This window comes from Haliotis asinina, chromosome 11, assembly GCF_037392515.1.
Source record: "Haliotis asinina isolate JCU_RB_2024 chromosome 11, JCU_Hal_asi_v2, whole genome shotgun sequence".
Classification (NCBI taxonomy): domain Eukaryota; kingdom Metazoa; phylum Mollusca; class Gastropoda; order Lepetellida; family Haliotidae; genus Haliotis; species Haliotis asinina.
In genome coordinates this window covers 47,084,681-47,102,984 of record NC_090290.1, presented here as the reverse complement: position 1 = coordinate 47,102,984, position 18,304 = coordinate 47,084,681, and the positions used below count along the sequence as shown (strand labels likewise).

The following is an 18,304-nucleotide window of genomic DNA, read 5'->3' as shown; positions in this document are numbered from 1 at the left end:
ATATATGATTGAGTGAGGTTAGTTTCAAGCTGCTTTTAGTAATATTCCAGCAATATCATGGCAAGGTAAACTATGGGAGATTATGCTTATTTTGTTAACCAAGTGACAAAAATGTTAGTGAAGATGAATTCATGTATTAGTTGTTTCAAAGGCATTTAGAAGTTGGAGGAATCAAACTAAAAGTGCTTTATGGTTCATCTTCTTTATTATAAAAGGTCACAACGTTTCGAGGCAGATTCTAGTCTCTTCTTCAGGTGAGGTGAGGATAAAACTAAAGGGTTGTAGTATATATACACATAACAGTAGACCGATAACAATGGGTAACAAGATATACAGGTTTGTATTAATTGATGTACAGGCTTCGATTGATTGATGTACAGGCTTCAACTTATGTACAGGCTTCAAATGATTGGTGTGCAGGCTTGTGTTGATTAGGTTAACGAGTTACAGGTAAAGATGTTTGGATAAAGATTAGTCACTGAGGATAAGGTGGTTCCATGCATTGGGTAAGTAACCCTTTAGTTTTATCCTCACCTCACCTGAAGAAGAGACTAGATTGTGAGAACATAGAGCTTTCAGTTTTCACAGCAGCTGTCGCGATTTCAGGTTTGTACAATTCATGTAGATGAATTCTGCATAGACCCTCATATGTATACCTACTATTACATCATGGAGACGCCCCGCTCTGATTGGTTGAGATTTCGTTTGCGGCTGAGAATTGTGCACTGTTGTCAAAAAGGTAATTAAAGATCGAATTGAGCAGTGTTAATGACGGCGTTTCATTTATAATGAAGTCAGTTCGTGATTTATGCATTTGCACCCCTGGAGTATATGTGATCTTTAACCTTAAATCAGAAAAATATTCATACCTCAACAATACATGAATTAAACTAAAAGTGCTTTATGGTTCAACTTCTTTATTATACAAGGTCACAACGTTTCGAGACAGATTCCAATATGATTGCTTGCTTATTATTGGCTAACTAAATTACTTTTTTAAAAGAATGACGCACATTATGCAATTAGTTGCCAGGTGTGCTATCGGGGGTGACCAATGAGACAATACAGCAATGTGAAAAACCTGAAACGATACATTTCGTATATCAGACTGTTAAAAGACACATCACTTGCGAAATCCTCAGATGAATTATATATCACTTGTTTTTGTGGATATTGATGGATACATTCCTCGAACGAGGTAAGAGCCTGGCACTGCTCCTATAACTTTTCATTTGTTTTAATTTTAATATTTGCATTTTGTTTTTGTTAAGTTGTCGTAGCTTTCAACAGAATAATTGTTTTCATCGTGAAGTTGTAATGATACAAACAACATATACTAGGGTGTGCGTGCGAATTATGATTCATATAGGCAACCCATAAAATGTCTAGATATAACATTCCTGTTATACACTCGCAGATCAGTTACAAGTTGTGTCATGCAAACTCCTTTTGGTCATGATTCAAAAACATATTTAACTACTAGTAGAAAGTAGTTTTGATTTTCTAACTTGATGAAAACAAACCATAATCTCATTAATTCAATGAGATTTAGTTCGTGACTTCATGATTTTCAAAAATGGCGGCGCCCTGTCTGAGAATGAATGCTATTTAAGTTTGTTTTCACCGACTTACAAAATCAAAATTACTTTCTACTGGTGTAAAATATGTATTTTATTGATGGACAATAGGATTTTGCATGACATTGCCTATAACATAACAATTTCACTCTTGGAAGCGAGGTGCAGGGCAATATAACATTACTTGCAATATTAATGTCACTTCGACCCCCACCTTGCTTCCGTGGAAGAAGTCGTAACAATATATTACTTGATGAAAACAAGCCATAATCTCAATAATTCTAAAGGACTTTTAGCCCGTGACTTCACCATTTTCAAAAATGGCGGCGCCCTGTCTGAAGACAAATGTTATTTAAGTTTCATTTCTTGGCTAGTATATATTCAGAAATACATGACTGATTTTGATCCAAATGCTGAATTTATTAACAACATGTAAACAAGCAATGACTGTATTATAAAAGATGTTACCATTTTTCTGTATTGTGTACTCCAGCACATAAGAGCTGTTCCTATTAAATAGCATGGGCACTAAAATATCAACACCACACACAAATGACTGTATGATGGGCCTGTGGCCTGTTCCTGAATAAACTTGTCCGACTCTGTCTGTCTGTCTGTCTGTCTGAATATATGTAATTTTGAGAGAAACAAATAATCCCATTCAAATTGAAATCGAGCCCAAGTGAGATGAGAGTACCTGAGGAAATCTGAACTGGCTTCAATTAGGGTTTTATCAATGCAGGGATTGCTGGGCTGTCTGGGAAATAATATGTTTTTTATTGACTGTGAGTTAGGCTAGCATTACATGGTACAAAGGTAAATCTTATCAGCATTCTGGTCAGTGATTCTGGTTCTTACCTCGGTTACAGAGTAAGAATCCATATCTGGGCCCGCTTTCTCGAAACAAACTTAAGTCTTAACTCAAATCTCAAACTGAGTTTGACAATTTGAAACAGCTGAATTTTTATCTCAACTGCATTTTTTAGACTGAAAACGTCCACACAACTGAAGAAATCTGTCCACCAAATTCAGATTGTTTACTATGTTTGAGCTGGATACCAATTTCCCTTCAATCCAGAAAATGCATGTTCCTGCACTTTCTCAAATTTGAGCAAAAAATTGAACGTAAGTCAAAACTCAGACTTAAGTTTGTTTCGAGAAATCGGATACTGAACCCCATAAAATCATATGCTTCATGATATAGTTTATTTTGTTTAATCCCTTACTCAACAGTATCAAAGCTATATGATGGCCTTCTGTAAATGATAATATGGCACTGGAGACATCAGCATTCCAGTTTCTGTAAATAACTGAGTCTACACCAGATAATCCAGTTATCAAAAAGTGATAAATAGCAAAGAAGATAAATCTACTTGATCATCATTGCAAAATGTAATGGCTACATTTTGAGCAGATACGAAATGAAATCCATGTCCATTTGCAATTTGAAACCATAAGTTGAAATTATCTAGTTGCCCATGGACAAGTCAGACACATGTACCACCATTTGACCTCCCAAAATGAGAACTGACTTGTCCCGGGGATTGGGCGATGCAATTTTTTAACCCCTGCCTACATATTGCAATATGAATTGTATCACAACCTACTTATCGCAATACATATATTATTACTCGCCCGTTGAAAATACTGCAGTGTGATATTTTCACTTCAGTATTACACTAATGTAATACCGCTTGACGTATGACGTCAAAATGGTTCAAAGTTGTGACGTCACAATGCTAATGTTGATGTCGCGATTCACTAGACCTTGCTTGACTTGAAAGCTGAGAGTCCTCACACTATAGGGCAGTTTCGCTCGATACCAAATCATTAACTCGTTTAATAAAAATGGTATTACATGGAAAGTCGTTTAGTATCCTCTATTTATCATGGAATACGCATCATTACCTACATGCAAAGACTTTCACCTAATGATCAAGAACAAAGTACTTACACGCCGTTGGAGAAGCTACCCATGATCTCGGGGGAGCTGGTGAAGGTCAGGATGGGGATAAGGGCAAAGGGCAGCTGAAGACTCATCAGCACATTGAGCAGGTCATTCATCACAGTCAAGTGGTTGATGCCTTGGAAAATTGCTACAAACACTGTGGGAAGGATGGCGATGCTTCGAGTCAGCAACACACGCTGCCATCTCTTCCACGTCAAGTTCAAGAAACCCTGAAGTAGATAAACATTGTGTTTGTTATCAGCTTATGATCTAATCATTTCCTTTCCAGGTGGGTATTGGTTAAAGTATTCGCTTGTCATGTCCAAGACCCAGGTTTGATTTTCCACAGGAGTACATTGTGTGTAGTCCAGTTCTGGCGTCCCCTGTCATGATATTGCTGGAAAATTGCAAAAAGCTGCATAAAACCATACTTACTCACATACATAAGAAATTAGTTTACATCAATAGAATATGCTCACCTCCATCACAAACTGTCCAGTGTAAGTGCCAGTCATGGTGGAACTTTGACCAGCCGCCAGGATCCCTACTGCCCAAATGTACATGGCAGCAATCCCAAACTGACATCCCAGAAACACTCCCTAAAGAATGGCCAGATATATAGTTTTATTACATACTAGACCAATGGAAATCAGATCTGGAACTATTCATGGAATATTGGGATGTCGTGTACAAAAACAAACAAAAACATTACATATTAGCATCACTTATTTAAAGAAGGAGCTACACTATTAAAATATTTAACACACAGGATTGTAACCAATAGTGCAAAAAATATGACCCCTTTAAAAACATTAAAATTCACCTCGCATCATCCCATAACCTTTGTACTATTAGCCCATTGACACTTCACCTCAGCTCACCCCACCTCACTTCACCTCTCACATTCCTCAAAACACCAACAATGGTCCTATGCATCAGTCACCTACTAAATTAACACAGGTCCAACCATCACCTGGCATCAACTCACCCCTCTGTAGATGTCAACTGTAACCAGACTGTCTTCATTGTCACTCACCTGTTGAAGGAAACATGTATGATCTTAATCCTCCACAAAACAGTTCTACTGACAAAGAACAACAGCTTGATTCCCTAAACATCTTGATGGGCTTAAACAAAAGAACACAAATATTCCTCTGATACAAATGCTGTGGCATTCATAATGAAACATTCTGTTTGGGTTCAAATAAGAACAATGAATGACAAAATAACTCAAAATAGTGATAACTGCATAAAACATGGAGAAGACATGTGGTCCTGAAGCCTTTGTTCTCAACAGGCTCTGAAAACTGACGTTTTATGATCTATCACGACAAAAAGTTGTTTAAGAAACCATAATGACATATTATTCTATTTACATGCTTCACAATGAGGGTGACATACATCTGGTGGAATAGCTGAGAATCGCATGTTGGCAGTCACACCTAGTTGTGCTGCAGTGCACCTGAAGTGTGTACCGGCACTGTTGCACCAGCTGTTTGTCAACCTCATTGTGAAGCATGTAAATAGAATAATATGTCATGAAGAGTGAAAATAGTTACACGAACCTCTATTATCATGAACAGGTGTGTGTGTGAGTTTATTTTTACGCCATACTCTGCAATATTACAGCTATGTTATGGTTGTCTGTAAATAATCAAGTCTGGACCAGACAATCCAGTGATCAACAGCACGAGCATTGGTTTATGCAATTGCAACACAATGGCATGCTTTAACCAAATCAGCAAGCCTGACCATTTGATCTTGTAAGTTGTCTCTTACGACAAGCATGAGTTACAGAAGATCAATTCTAACCCTGATCTTCATAGGTCCAGATCAGATGGTTACGCAGGCTGAGGTAACACATATTCATATCTCTGAAACTGATCGGAAAAAATTTGTGAGGAGTCAGAATTACTTACATTAAAGACAGCCGCATGTATGTTGCCAGCAGCAAGACAGCTATCATACTATAGTGGGACAGAAATACAAAGTCAGATTGGCCAAAACATATCTGGACAAACACAAGGGAAAAGGGAAGAAATTGTCACATAACAAATCCGATTTTACAACCTTTCAAATCAAATAGTTAGCCACATACAGATTCATTTTCATGGTTAGTTATTTAATGTTGTACACAGCAATATTCCCGCTACATCTGTAGATAATCTAGTCTTACAATCCAGGTATCAACAGTAAGAGTAATGATCTGTGCAACTGGGATATGATGACATGTGTCAACCACTTAATGTGACCACTTAATCTCTTTAATCGGATCTTCCTTGTCACAACAGAACATCACCACGTCTTATGATAAGCATGTGGCACTGAAGATCAATTCTAACCCAGACTCTTTCCTTGTTGTCACAACCCATAGTGTACAGTACACAACATTGTGCACTTAAAGGAACCCATGAATTTGTTGGAATATGACCAGATGGTGGCCACATGTAACGTGCAAACAGTACTGTGACTATGTGTCCAGGCCCACCCAGCTATGAATTGGTTAAATCATCAGGATGGGAAAGCCATAATAAAACTCCGTGCGCCTAATGGCAGCAAGAGTTGTAAACTCCCAAGAGAGTTAAGACTAACAACACAATGTGACGCTGAGATCCAATGATCACGGGAAACAAATACCAGCACCTTGAACAAGAACTAGTTGCATGTATCTTCTTTCAAAGGCATTTTAGAAGTTGTATAGATGAAGGAAAACCAAGTTCTATGGATAGTCAACTTCTTTATTGCAATGGATATGCAGTGTTGCATCTAAGAACTAACAAATGTGGGTTATACAACTCATCAACTCTTCAAATGTGGGTATTTAGGGAGTTGTAAGAATCTTGACGAAAACAGACTTGGAGCATTTACTACCTCGTAATCTTTTACACTTCCACTTTCGATTGGAACATGCCAGCATTTCAATTTTACATAGTCTTTTGTGAAAGAGTCAGTAATGCATCGTTTCTAAGGCTCACACATCATTGCTATTGAGAAAACATTCAAAGTCTCACTTACAGAAACTTTCTGTAATATTTTTAACTATGCTGACCTGTGACAGTCTTTCATTTCAAATATTCGATACTAAATTTAACCATATTTCCTGGGGATAAAATAAATATAAAGTTTACACTAATTAGTCCTAAACTGCGTACATAATATGAATTTTGCGTGAAATCTGACGCATTAAAAATTAAAATAGTGTTTTGTTTAACGCAATTACGCAGTCCAGATGCAACACTGGATATGACGATTTTGTGTAGGTACTAACACTGTTATCGCTTGCTTGATAATGGTGTTAGTACCTACACCGAAATGTCGCATCCATTGCAGTGAAGAAGTGGACCATCAACAGAACTTGGTTTTCCTTAGTTGCACGTATATGTGCAATATATTATGAGTGAGTTTAGGTTTATGTCAGAAACAGCAATATTCCAGCTCTATGGCGGCAGTCAGTAAATAACCGAGTCTGGACCAGACAATCCTGTGATCAACAGCATGAGCATCGATCTGTGCAACTGGGAACCGACGAAGTGTAAACAAGCGAGCCTGACCACTTGATCCCGTTAGTCACCTCTTATGACAAGCATAGTCGCCTTCTATGGTAAGCATGGGTTGCTGAAGGCCTATTCTACCCTGGACCTTCACGAGTGTGCGCTATATAAATTTCCTATAATAATAATAATCTTCACGGGTTATTTACAGACTGGCATGACACTGCAGAGATACTGCTGATGGAAGAAGAAGTAAGAATCTAGAAAGCTTGAGCATGCTTACAATCTCATGTGTAGTTTTGTCGTAAAGTCCCTCAGCAAACACCGCCACAACAAACAGGTTGATGATGAAGGACACAAACAAGGCAATTATAGCTTCTAAAAAGAAGTAGAAGTTGGCTTCACTGACTTCAGACTTCTTGCTCCGGTCTACTTCCCTGGACTGTAACATAAACAGAGATGATAGTAGAGTAAGTCGAGAGTTCACAGGACATTTTGAACATGGTAGACTTTTTCATGATCCTAACAAAGTGGCCATAAAAGGAGAAATTGAAAAACATTGTATGACTCAAGATAGTAGTGACTAAAGCTTTTGAGGTGAGGGTAAATGTGTTTGGCAGTTTGTCCATACATATGCCTGTCTCACCGGGCTCTAGATGTATGCCGGTCATATAGGGTTCCAGATGTATGCCTGTCATATAACACTCCTGACATATGCCTGTATCATAGAGCTCCAGATGTACATCTGCCGGGCTCCAGGGCCCCATTTCACAAAACTCTCGTAGCCTAAAATCTCATAAGTTTTCTCTTAGCCATTGTACCTCCTATACTGTAACATAGGAGCTACGAATGCTACGAGAAAAGTTACGAGATCTTAGGCTTACGAGAGCTTTGTGAAACGGGGCCCTGGTGTACACCTGTCTTACAAGCTTGATCATATCAGCCTCCAGGCCTGTCTTACCAGGCTCCAGATCTCCGGGTGTCAAAAAGGGATCAAGATGTGCGCCTGTCTTACTGGGCTCCAGATGCACGCCTGTTTACAGGCTGCAAATGTATGCCTGTCATGATGGGATCCATATGTACGCCTGTCTTAAGGCTCCAGACATATGCCCGTCATGAAGGGCTCCAGACATATGCCCATCATAAAGGGCTCAGATATATGCCTGTCTTAAGGCTCCAGACATATGCCCGTCATGAAGGGCTCCAGACATATGCCCATCATAAAGGGCTCAGACATACGCCTGTCTTAAAGCTCCAGACATATGCCCGTCATGAAGGGCTCCAGACATATGCCCATCATAAAGGGCTCAGATATATGCCTGTCTTAAGGCTCCAGACATATGTCCATCATAAAGGGCTCAGACATACGCCTGTCTTAAGGCTCCAGACATATGCCCGTCATAAAGGGCTCCAGACATATGCCCATCATAAAGGGCTCAGACATACGCCTGTCTTAAGGCTCCAGACATATGCCCATCATAAAGGGCTCCATACATACGCCTGTCTTAAGGCTCCAGACATATGCCCGTCATGAAGGGCTCCAGACATATGCCCATCATAAAGGGCTCAGATATATGCCTGTCTTAAGGCTCCAGACATATGTCCATCATAAAGGGCTCAGACATACGCCTGTCTTAAGGCTCCAGACATATGCCCGTCATAAAGGGCTCCATACATACGTCTGTCTTACAGAATGACACATTTAAAATGTAAGTTACACTAAAAGTATAAAACATATGCACACAGAATATATTAAAAAATCACTTTTGTAATGAAAAAGACAATGAATACTATCAAGCTGTACTGTTAGTACAGGAGTGGTGTTCTTCTGTCAGTACAAGATGGGTGATTTTGTATGAAATCATTTCCACTGTGTACAAGTTAGTCCTGATTAGGTATGACATAGGGCAGTACATACCTGCATAGTAAACATACTCAAAGACACATACCTAGGTGCGTAAAATCACTGAAATACCCACACATTTGAAAGTAGTGGGTAACAGAAAAAATGAAAGGTAATGCAGTGGGTAACAGAAAGGAAATACCCACTTAACATTCATAATACCCATTCCCCAGTGGGTACATGAGCTCTGAAATATAACTAAACATTAACCAAACATCCTGAACTTCATTTATGTTTGATGTCAGTTTTCAGAAAGACTCACCTTGACCAGAGCTGAATGTAGGTAGATATTGTGGGGCATGATGATGGCGCCCACCATAGCTATGCCCTGCATCAGCTGAGTGGGGCCACAGTCACTGCAGTAGGGGATGAATAGCCCCTTCATCACCTCACCCTGGTCCGGGGCCACCACTATGTACTGAAAGGCAACACGGCACTGGACATCAACAGATACCAGGTCACCACCACATACAACACTGGGGTGGCTACAGCTTTATGAGAAGGGAGGTAGGGGGCTGCACTCTGTTGAGAAAGGTGGGGTCAACACTAAGGCTGTTACAATTCACTCGCATATTCAGTGAATCAAACTGTAGAACTACATGGATTCAGTTTGTTATTTGTCGTCCCCAGAAGTGATTAACAAATATTTTTGACTTTTTTTCAGGTTGTGGGGAGGCCAAACCTGCAATCCATCCTGCTCTGGATCTACCTATGTAACAGGAGACACATATGAAACAAGTTTGTCAATACCATTCACATTTACATATCTTTTCTTCATGTTAAATTACAAAACAACCACCACACATTCTATTCATCCAGGTAAGTCACCTCATAGCCAAACGTTACAGCCATGACCGTGATGAGGAATGCGAAGAAGGCCTCTAACTTCCGCAGGCCATATTTGTCTAGCAGCAGGAAAGTGAAGGTGTCTGCTATAGTGATGATTACTCCACCATACAGAGGGATCCTAAAACAAAAATTTGTCCTTTCACAAAATTTCACAAAATTAATGAAGGGTGGTTTACCCTGTATGGTTTGTCATCACTACTCAAGGCAAAATCAGAATGCAGAAATGTACCCTTGGATGAGTCCGTTCCATTTTGCTGTTTCTTGATCTGAACAGTCATAGTATTGTATGAATAGGGTTTGCTAGTGTTAATAAGAAATGAGCATACTCACTAATACATATATTGTGATGAACAATACCATTTGCAATCAGAAGAACAGGAATAACTACACATAGCTTCGATTTACGGAATATAGACATGCCCCGTTACCAGGATACCAGGTACATTTTGAATTTTGACTTTGTTCAGAGGACATTTCTGCACCACATGATCTGATTTGTTACATGATGACAGTCCACATAAATTGTATCTCATGTTTAAAACTATGAAACACGCAAAGCAATGGGATACTACCTTCAATATACGACAAAATGAAGTAAGTCTTGATTTCCTCAGGGGGTCCTTTTCAAAATAAATGGAATTTTTGTTTTCAGCAAAATTATGCATTCCAAGGGAATATGTGTTGGTGTACCTTGACACAGACAAATACAGTTACAATCCATTGTCAAAAAGTCAATTGGATTAAACCAAAACTGCAAATTATCTTTCACGGATATCTGTAATAAAAATATCATCAGGGACTGCCGGTTCCTAAAAACAATTTGAAATAGATACTTTTGACAAAAGTAGGGATACCCATCAATAACACTTCCAGAAATGTAACAAACACTATTTTCTTGGATCATTCGATCCAGATAATGAATGAGTTCAGTTCAGTTCAATTATTCCAGCCACACAGCAGTGGTCTGCAATTAATGACAAAACATCATTAAGGTTCTCTTATAGAAATGTGGTAAATCTTTTATGACAAAATCATCATCAAGTTTCTCTTATAGTAATGTGGTGTATTCTGAATGATAAAAACATCATCAAGTTCTCTAATACCAGTGTGGTATATCTTTCATGATAAAAACTGCATCATGTTCCCCTTGCACATGTTAGTAACATTGTGTATCTTTTATGATAAACAAGCATGTTTCCCTAACACTTACATGCTATATTAAGGTTACAAACATCATCATATTTTACTTACTTTCCATTTGATAATATGTATAAAGCAATGGACGTTCCGATGACCTCTTGCATGTCGGAGCCAATGATAGCTATCTCTACCATGATCCACAGGATTAGGCGTGATGCCTTAGGGTACTGCCGGTAACAGACCTCAGCTAGATGCATCCCCGTGACAACTCCGAGGCGGGCGGACAGACGCTGCAACAACAGGCCCAGGATGGTGGACGCTAGTAGAACCCATAGCAGCTGGAACACAAACGCAGGATGGAGTGAGTGAGTGCGTGAGTGAGTACGTAAGTATGTGCGTGCGTGCGTGCATGTGTGCGTGCGTGCGTGAGCTTGGCAAATGCTTTAACAACTAGGCTACCCCACCATCTCAAGACTCACCGGCAAACACGTGAACACGTGTCATTGCATTTGAAGTTGAGAAATCTGCTTCTGTTAGATGTATGAACTACATACAACTGGCAGAGTTAAAGGAGCCTCTATACAGGGACTAGAATACACTGACCATGGATTTCATCTGGCAGTGGCATGAGTCAGGTGGGCAATATATTTCATATTCAGAATTTATGATATTTGATTAAAATCATACGTCTCTCTGCTGTGTATGCGTGTGTGTGTGTGCATGTATGCGGCCTGTGCCATTGTGTGTAGAAAATGACACAAGTTGGGCAACCATTTTTCGTATCTCACTTAAACAACAAACTAGTTCCAAGAAATACGGTCTGTTTCACAGAATACTTGAGAAAACGGTAACCAGATGATTAGCTACTGATAGTTATAGGACATACCCTTGCATTATTTCCTTATGAGTGGGTCACTGTGTCTTTGCACATGTAAGTATTATGTGTACTTCTGGGTCCTGTTTCTTACAGCGATCATAGCGCTACAACTGTCGAAAGTCTATATTAAAGCATGGGAGTTACGATCATTGTAGCACTACAACTGTCGTAAGTCTAAATTAAAGCATGGAATTACAATCATTGTAGCGGTAAAACTGTCGTAAGTCTATATTAAAGCATGGGAGTTACGATCATCATAGTGCTATGATTGCACTAAGGAATGGTGGTCCAATCCAAGGACTGACCCATTCACAATGCATCACTGTGGGAGTGATTCTACAGCCGACAGTGTTGGGAATCAGAAACCAAATCCACTATTGATTATGGGAGGACTTGTGGAGAGCAATTATCACTTATAACTGAAATATATACATTTTCAATGAGTCACCAATTTTAAGGGATTTCCCTTGAGCTTTTCGAATTAATGTTTCTGAAACTAATACTGTCATGCAATTAAATGAAAGCATGCTAGAAAGACACTGGAATTGTAAGCAAGCATTAAAAGTGGTTGAAAATTTACAGTATGCATAGACTGAGTGCATGTTTGTTCATGTATATTCATCAAATTCAATGGTAAGTTTTTTATACTTAAACAACAAAATTCTGATTAATCGGAAATCTGTTTTTCACAATCAATAATCATTTTTAATCCTTTCAATCAATTCTCAAATATTTTTTATCATCGGATCACCACTAGTCCTGACATTATCATCTTGCTGATGGAGTTGACCTCTGGTTATGTGGAAACACTGCCCAACTCAAATGTCCATGGTTCAAATCCCCACATGTGAATCACATGGGTTTTAACCCTTTCAAGTCCGAGAATAGGCCTTCAGCAATCCATTGTTGTCATAAAAGGTGATTCTGCTTGTCATAAGAGGCGACTAAGGGATCATAGGTTCCCAAAAGCGCAGATCGATGCTCATGCTGTTGCTCACTGGATTGTCTGGTCTAGACTTGATTATTTACAGACCACCTGCATATAGCTGGACTATTGCTGAGTGCAGTGTAAAAATAAGCTCACTCACTCACGCATCTAACTACTTGACCTTGACAAGCTATCTGTAACTGCAGTTATCAGGGAAGTTGTGGATACTGTATACACATGATCTAACAGGTAAACCCTACAACGAGCTGATAAGGTCCAAGGGTTATCCATGGGATGACTGCACTCTCTGCAATATTCAGTACATGACTACTAACCTTGAACTGAGCAACGGCACCAGACTGCAGATCAGACTCTATATTCCCTGGATCTAGGTACGCTATGCTCATCAGAAAGCCTGGTCCCGTGAAAGCCCATAGTTTCCGGAAACTAAACCGAGGCTGTAAAGAGAGATTTGTTGGATTCTTTCAACAGTAAGTGAGTGAATATGACTTCACAATGCTTGAAGTAGTATACCAGTAATATCATTGATATCAAAGCAAGGGACACCTGAAATTGCCTTCCAGCGTTGATTCCAAGTTGGAAATCAAAACTGTGTTCTGGGCAATACTAGCAAAGCTTACACTACTGGGCTAAACCAACAGCATCTGTGTTCTAACATTGTATATGTTTAAATTTACTTTGTGAAATAAACTAAACTAAACGCTGTATCATTCTGGAAAACCCAATGTCTTAAATAGAACAGTCATCCTAGCTATCTGAAGTGACAGACAGTTAGTACTGCGTTTCATCACTTGTGGGAAGCTTGTTTTTGCTAATGCAGGGATGGCAACAGGTGAAAGTGATTTCAGCTGAAAACCAGCTGGGGGTCTCCGTGTGGCAGGCCCCCAATGAGGCCTGAGGTTTGCATTTAAATCCACAGATTTGCAGGAAATTGCCATCCCAGCTGTTGTCATTATAACAGAGGCCTCTGTAAAATGTCTAATGCAAATGACTAATTCGGAGTGATTCAAATAGCTAATTAAAAAAACTAAAATGACTTATTCAAATGGATTTGAATGTACTCAGAGGCAAAAGTTAGTGTTATCGACACATTTGTTCATATGTATGACAAAATTTTCAGATGCATGCATGGTCGGAAGTTCATTTGTCTCACAGTCCCTGTACTTCATTATCTAGCCTACTGTCTAGCCCTCAATGCAATGCAGCAAGCCTTAGGTGACCCATATCTAATTTCCTCAGTTTCTGAATCTCTAATCTCAGTGGGAGTACTTTTCAATTAAGACAGGTTCATATGTTTCTATCAAAATTATATATTCAGGGATTTATTATTAGTCTAAGTCACATGTATTTGTTTATCATGTTCACGTCACTGTAAAACTAAAATAACCAAGGGGTCTGATAATGATTTTTATGGAGAGCCACATACAATGTGAATGACCTCCACGCCCTAAAATATATAATATGTGCCACCCCTCCTGCATCTCATGTACAGAATTGCTGACCCCACTCCTCTAATACATGTTTGAAATATCAACGAGCCCCCCTTCAACACACCTTCCCTGAACAAAATGGGTGATCCTCGCCTCTTAAAATTATCATCATCCCTTCCCAGCCATAAATTATGAACAGTCCCTACAGTTTGTTCAGCTGGACCTGAGCTACTCCACATATGGATGACCAAGGAGGTCAAATGGCACAAACGTCAGGTCGAGCTAACTTAAATGGGGCAGGGTTTTTTTCTATTCGACGAAAATCCTGAATCAGCAACATAAATCGGCAACATAAAACCCTTCATCAGAAAAGAAAATTCATTGCCCATTTATTTTCAGGACGCAAGTTCCTGTGTCCTATATGCATAAAAATTGACAATGAATGCAACGAAATAGACTAGCATGTCCATGCAGAAAAAGTCTACATACTATTTTTCCAATATGTTGATAAAGTAACTATAAGTTATCACAGAGTCTGCTACTAGCTGGGTTATGATATCATCAATTTATTTACTGTGATGATCATGATACACAATACGATAAGAGAAAATGAATTGCTAAAATATTATGACATAGTATTAATAATAATGTTTACATGGACCCCATTTTGTAGTCAAAGACTCCTGAAAATTAAAAGTAGGAGTCCCAGGGACCTCAAATACAGGACTGAAGGTAAATCCCTGACTGACAATGATTTGTCGACACAGAGTATGAGATGTCAAACAGCAGCCTTGTGCAGTGCTTGACCTGACACAGAAAACCTGCATTTTTGATGCATAAATTATCTCAAATATGCAGGGAATTTAAAAGCTTGCGTCATTGTTCACGCAAAGCTACTAGTAATCATAGCTTGCAGTCAGCTGTTGCTTAATGATAGCGAGTTTATTGTTTGCCAGTTAACTGCTCAGTTAACTGCTGATTAATTATCTGACCTGCTTGACCTTGGGATTTTTTATCGCAATTAACCAATCACAGCTATGTCTTGATGAAAGTTCCATACTGAAGTTCACTCCAAAACACATGCCCACGACTCTCTCTCATGACACCTGGGAGTCATGATGACTCCAAAAAATTTCATGTCTAGGACAAACACTGTTTTTCTCGGCTGTTCAGATACACTGACAATGAACAGATAAAGGGACACCCCTACACAATAAGAGATCCAGTTGTGACACGTTCACACAATGCAAAAAGTATTCACTTGATCAGGTCAAGCTGAACAAGCTGTAATCATATTCACAACAGCTTTGATAACAGAAAAATAACTAGACAGTCATTAAAAAAGCATGACTGGTAGAAGGACAATAATGTTGCAAAATCTGACATCACAAAACAATGCAACATAAGGCCAACAACACCTAGTATTTCTTCTTAGATGATTTAGCCATGGTAACCCAAAGATCCAAGTTATAATTGGTCTTCAGAAACCCATGCTTGTTGTAAGAAGCAACTAGCGGGATTGGGTGGTCAGGCTCGCTGACATGGTTGAAACAAGCTCATGCTGATGACCACAGGATTGTCTGGTCTAGATTTTGATTTACAGAAGGCTGTCAGATAGCTGGAATACTGTTGCATGCAAAATTAAATAAACAAAAGAACATAAGGCACTGCAAATCCTGTACTTACATTCCCAACATCGGGGATAGGTATCCGTTCATTGAAATATGTAGAAGCTGCAGTGGAAGAGTCTTCAGTTTGGTTCTTCTCATCTTTCTCATTCAAGTCTGTCTTGGTCAAGTCGTAAGAATGAGCACTTTCTGCCATGGCTGCTGCGTCGATAGTGCAGGACTAGCTCAGGAAGATCCAACTACCCCACCTCTTATTCTCTGCAAAGTAACACGATAACACTGCTATAAGGTTGACAATCATCTGTGAGACATGAGTGGTGTATATAAGAGACAGTTGTACTATATCAGTGATGGCAGAGGCACACATTGAACATGTATCAACAATGTGATACCTGTTGATAACCCTGAAACTCATAACCTTGAGTATAAGATTTTAAGCAGAAAGTTGAGAATGATAGTTCCCAAATGGGAGATTTTAACATTCTGTCAATCTGAAGTGTTGATTCTCTAGCACAAATAATGTTGTGTTTCTCGGTCAATGACAAGGTCTGGATATGTCACTGAAACAGCATGTCTGTTCTACTCGTTTCTTAGCAATATTGGAATGCCTTGCTTTAACAGTTAAACATTTTTTTTTCTTTTCATTTTGGCCACCAATTATACTTCTTAGTGACAATACTTTCTGCGAACTTCCCTCTCTGCCACCCATCCAAAACATTGCCCATGCTTTTATATAAGACATAATGGAATACTTTTTTCCATGGTGTCATGTGCAATTCCCTCTTTTTCTAGATTTACGTCGCTCTGTCCCCTTCACTAGATTAATGTGACTCCCTCTTGCACCTGATTAATGTGAGACTTACGTGGCTCTCTTTCCTTCCCAAGATTAACATGATGCTGTCACTCCTTCACTAGATTTAAATGTGACTTTCTCTCCTTCACCAGATTATTGTGACCTTCTCTCTTTCACTAGATCTGTGTAGCACTCTCTTTCACAAGATTAATCTAACACTCAGTCCTTCATTAGGTTTATGTGGCACTCTCTTTATCAAGATTAATCTAACTCTCTATCCTTCACTAGGTTTACATGGCACTCTCTTTAACAAGATTAATCTCTCTCTCCTTCACTAGGCTTATGTGGCACTCTCTTTATCAAGATTAATCTAACGCTCTCTCCTTCAATAGGTTTATGTGGCACTCCACTAGATTAATGTGACCTTCTCTCCTTCACTAGATTATTGTGACCTTCTCTCTTTCACTAGATCTGTGTAGCACTCTCTTTCACAAGATTAATCTAACACTCAGTCCTTCACTAGGTTTATGTGGCACTCTCTTTATCAAGATTAATCTAACTCTCTATCCTTCACTAAGTTTATGTGGCACTCTCTTTATCAAGATTAATCTAACTCTCTCTCCTTCACTAGGCTTATGTGGCACTCTCTTTATCAAGATTAATCTAACTCTCTCTCCTTCAGTAGGCTTATGTGGCACTCTCTATCAAGATTAATCTAACGCTCTCTCCTTCAGTAGGCTTATGTGTCATTCTCTTTCACAAGATTTATCTAACATTCAATCCTTCAATAGGTGGCACTCTCTTCTTTACTAGATTTATGTGACGCTCCCTCCTTCACAAGATTTACTCACTCCTTTACTAAATTTATCTGGTTCTCCTTCCTTCCTGAGCTTCAGGTGACTCTTTCTCTCTCCTTCCCTTAATGAATGTGACTCCCTTCCACCCTGACCTCATGTGGCCCCTCCTTCAATGGGCAATCTTTGTTAATTTATCTTCCCTTCTCTAATCCGCCAGGTGTGCTGATCCGGACGGTCCAACCTTAAACTGACAGCACATGTCTCATGCGCGATGTGCGCCATAAGTGCTACTTTTACACTTAGAGACAGTTAACCAGTACAGCCTTCAACGTCACCAGGAACATTCACGCTGGTGCAAGGACAGTTTATATTTTCCCTTTTACGATGATATATCAAGTGTTATGTAATGAAATATATATTCCTTGACTATATGAAACACCTGGGATAGTCATGACTGCTTATATTGCAAAAACGAATCGAGAAACAGCAGTTCAAATCTAGGCGGTGGAATCAGCTGATCGTTTTTAGGTCATCTTTTGTTGTTTTGTTGACGTTTTGCAATCGGTAATTTAAGCCAGACACGAGATGTCTCACTATCACACATTTAGAACTGCAGTGTATTTTCACTGTATATGTATTCAAATCGCTTTAGTATTTGGGCTGATATGACTGCATTTATGAACGTCACTGCGGCGAGGAGCTGATGCGGTGTGAGAAATGTGAAACACTGAAAGTCTTGTTTCGTAAATTTCACCGGGTCATGTACAAGATGGGATTGAGATTTTTGACCACACAAATATTCAGCAGGTAGAGAGAGAGTTGAGAAACAATGGTCAAGTAACTGTAAAATAACAGTAACGAACGAATTATGTCAATCATCACCCACATGTGGCCAAGCAATGTTGAAATACGATGAACATGG

General features: G+C 39.2%; 1 protein-coding gene across 1 annotated transcript in view; it reads right to left on the bottom strand.

Annotated features, from left to right (window-relative positions):
* Positions 1-18,304, bottom strand: part of LOC137256078 (natural resistance-associated macrophage protein 2-like) — a 47,471-nt gene that overhangs the window by 11,403 nt on the left and 17,764 nt on the right. Inside the window, exons 2-11 of the mRNA XM_067793772.1 lie at positions 15,851-16,050; positions 13,049-13,171; positions 11,020-11,246; positions 9,748-9,886; positions 9,182-9,337; positions 7,300-7,458; positions 5,445-5,492; positions 4,514-4,561; positions 4,005-4,124; positions 3,532-3,755 (exon numbers count right to left, since the gene is read on the bottom strand). Of these exons, the coding sequence (XP_067649873.1) occupies positions 3,532-3,755; positions 4,005-4,124; positions 4,514-4,561; positions 5,445-5,492; positions 7,300-7,458; positions 9,182-9,337; positions 9,748-9,886; positions 11,020-11,246; positions 13,049-13,171; positions 15,851-15,988 (1,382 nt within the window). The 5' untranslated portion in view covers positions 15,989-16,050. The remainder of the gene's footprint in view (positions 1-3,531; positions 3,756-4,004; positions 4,125-4,513; positions 4,562-5,444; positions 5,493-7,299; positions 7,459-9,181; positions 9,338-9,747; positions 9,887-11,019; positions 11,247-13,048; positions 13,172-15,850; positions 16,051-18,304) is intronic.